At 33.4% G+C, this 3,286-nt stretch overlaps 1 protein-coding gene across 2 annotated transcripts in view; it reads right to left on the minus strand.

The window, feature by feature from the left end:
• Window positions 1-1,945: 1,945 nt before the first annotated feature.
• Window positions 1,946-3,286, minus strand: part of LOC107741201 (GRB2-associated-binding protein 3-like) — a 24,036-nt gene continuing 22,695 nt past the window's right edge. For both annotated transcript variants that reach the window (XM_016553837.1, XM_016553838.1), the window contains exons 9-10: window positions 2,896-3,006; window positions 1,946-2,566 (exon numbers count right to left, since the gene is read on the minus strand). In XM_016553837.1, coding sequence (XP_016409323.1) covers window positions 2,450-2,566; window positions 2,896-3,006 — 228 coding nt within the window. In that variant the 3' untranslated portion in view covers window positions 1,946-2,449. The remainder of the gene's footprint in view (window positions 2,567-2,895; window positions 3,007-3,286) is intronic.

A 3,286-nucleotide genomic window follows, 5' to 3' on the forward strand; every position in this document is an offset into this window, starting at 1 on the left:
GAGGACCACGTGACACTGAAGACTGGAGTAATGGCTGCAGAAAATTCACAAGAATAAATTACATTTTTAAATATATTCAAATAGAAAACAGTTGTTTTGAATTATAATATTTTACAATAGAACTGTTTTTACTGTATTTTTGATAAATTAAAAAAGTCAAATTAATATTTTTGAAAACATCTTTCAAAACATTTAAAACAATCTTAGTGTAGGTACAAGTTTTACATGTATATTTTATACTTTAAAAACGACAGAAAAAAGTCTTTAAGGGTTTTTGTTTTGTTTTCAGTTTATTGAGCTGAATTGTTTTAAAATGATTTTTTTTTTTTTTTTTTGAAAAAGGTATTACATCTGTTACAAAATGAGATAAGGTGTCTGATCAGAAGAACAACAAGAAACAAAACTTAACAGTTTTAAAGTGATTTTATTGTGTTCAATATGCATCACAATAATTTACCTGCTGACGGATAAACATCCATTGATGCACACAGGTTATTAAGGTCTCTAAATTTCAGCAAAACACACACTCACTTCTCTCTCTCTCTCTCTCACTCACTCGCTCTCTCTCTCTCTCACTCTTCTATAAAATTTCTTCATGAGACATAAAGCATACACTGAAGAATATCAGGATTGGCGGGAAACTGTTGATGTCACAGTGATAGTTTCCCATGAGATTTTTGTGCTCTTGTCAGTACAGCAAAATCTGACCACCATAAAAGAAGAGTGTCATAAGCACAGCATGACATGGCACTAAAATTCTACAACCCAAGACAGAAATACATTCGTAATGCCTCGTATTCGTGAAAGGTCGATGGGAAAAATACATTCCAATAAATGTTGACAGACCTTCATAACCCTGTTAGGTCAATAATTTGACAGTAGTCTAACATATTCAACATTCAATATTCAATCCTAACAAAGAAAAGGCAGATTTCCCTTCTACAAAACTTTCAATTCCTTCATTGTTTTGTTCCAGCATCCAATCACAGTGTGTGGTTCTAGTGGTTTACAGTGGTCTGACTCTCATGAAACATATTGTAGTATAAACATGGTCTCGAAGGTGTTTTTAAACCAGTGCAATAAACACATTCAGTGGTGTAATCATTTTCTGTTGCACTCTTCAGTGATTGTACACGTCATAAATATGTAACATATTCATAATAGCCACTTAAAGACTTTGTGACACCTTTACGTGACAACATTATTTCAGAACTCACAAACAGGCAATGTGACATCTGAGTCTCAAACATCAGCGATGTAAAAGAGTGTGCTGTTATATTCAGGGAATTATTTCAAAATAACATCCCAAGGGAGTGCAACAAAAAAGTCACTCTGTACATTTTCCAAGTTAAGTAAATGACCAAGAATGAATATTAATTTTATAAATAATTTCTGTTATAAAAAGTAAACAAATTCTTATTCTGTACACGTTTAAGCTTTGGTGACAAATGTTTTTAGATGAAATTCATTGCATTGTTTGGATTTCATTACCCATTCAGGTTTAGAACAAATTTTAATAGAGTTGTTCAGTAAATTAATGTCTGTGGTAAACATTATTTGAAGAGAATTTCGTGTTTTTCAACTAAATACACTACGGTTCAAAAGGTTGGGGTCAGTAAGATTTTTTTTTTAAAGAATTTAATACTTTTATTCAGCAAAGATATATGAAATTGCTCAAAAGTAAAGGTATAATGTTACAAAAGATTCTATTTCAAATAAATTGCTGTTCTTTTAAACGTTCTATTCATCAAAGAATCTTGAAAATCCTGATTTCTAAGGGATCATGTCACATATTTGAAAATACATTCAAATAGAAAACAGTTACTTTAAATTTAAATGAAGAATATTTTACAATATTTGTATTTTTTTGCTCTGTATTTTTGATCAAATGCAGCCTTGTTGAGCAGAAGAGCTTTATTTCAAAACTATTAAAAAATCTTACCAACCAAACTTTTGAAAAGTAGTTTATGTAGCTAACAAGTTAGCACAAGTTGGGACGAGAACCTTCATCATACACATTAACTCGCATTCCTCTGGTAGATTTAGTACTCACTTATTATCACTTAGTTAGCAACGTTTTAAAAAACATCATTCACATTTGAGGTATGACTGTGTATAATCTATGTTGTAGATCAAATTGAGGTCAACCTCTTATTTTACTTTACTCATAAACCAAAAAACAATATTCTAAAAAATTCATAAGAAATTGTCTTCCTGGTATAAGAACTACAAAACAAAGCTTTATTCTTGAATCATTGTGTTGGAGGTCTTTTATCCTGGAATAATTTCCTGAATAATCTGTCATTTTATTTCTGAAGGTTTCCAGTCCAGCTCTGTACTGGCTCTTTTCACAGCAGTGTAAAAAAAAAAACCCAACATGTTCCTGAAATTGTAGGAGATGAAAACAAGTCAAGTTTTGAACCATGTAATAATTTAAAATGAGAGGGCTTTAGGCTTTTGACTGACGGACATCCTTCCACTCCATCTTGGTGCTTTGTAAAGCCTGTGTCTTCTTCTCGTCTACCTGCACGTAATCGACCGTGTACTCGTCTGCCAGCAGCGGTTTCTGAAAACATCAATAACACAATACCAACAATCAAAACACTAATCAACATGGCCGAATGTATCAACCCAGCAGGCAGATTTACGCCAAGTCATGTTTAGAGCTGAGGGATTACAAAGCAACAGTAACCGGGACAGGAAATGCTGAGTCACTGTTATCACTGCCTGAAGATTCATTTTATAAAGCCACAGGAAAGATTACTACAAGAGATAGCAGTACCCACTAAAACCCCACAAACACTCACCAAATGATTCCATTACAAACAAACACCAAATGTTTGTCAGATGCATGTAAGAAATTTGGTTCTTAAGCAGATCATGCCTACCACTGACCTTCTGGACAGGTGAGGGGGAGGCCGAATTGAAGTCAAGTGACAAGTAATCCAGCTGAGAACGCCTCATCCAGGGGGCAGAATCACAAGCCGGGAACATCTGCCGCAAATCCTGAACAAGGGAAAACACCAAGGCTGCATTTATTTAATAACAAATGAAGTAAGCAGTATTCTGAATATTGTGAAATATTACTATTTTTAAAAGAACTGTTTTCTATTTTAAAGTGCCCCTATTATGGGTTATGAAAGGTTCATATTTTGGTTTTGGGAGTCCCCAACAACAGGTTGACATGCATGCAAGGCCAAAAAACACTTTCATTGTCTTATAATATGCATTTATTTTTACCTTATTTGCTCAACGACTCCCAAACGATTCGTTTAACGATTCATTT

Source organism: Sinocyclocheilus rhinocerous, unplaced genomic scaffold (genome assembly GCF_001515625.1).
Source record: "Sinocyclocheilus rhinocerous isolate Xijiao unplaced genomic scaffold, SAMN03320098_v1.1 scaffold615, whole genome shotgun sequence".
NCBI lineage: Eukaryota > Metazoa > Chordata > Actinopteri > Cypriniformes > Cyprinidae > Sinocyclocheilus > Sinocyclocheilus rhinocerous.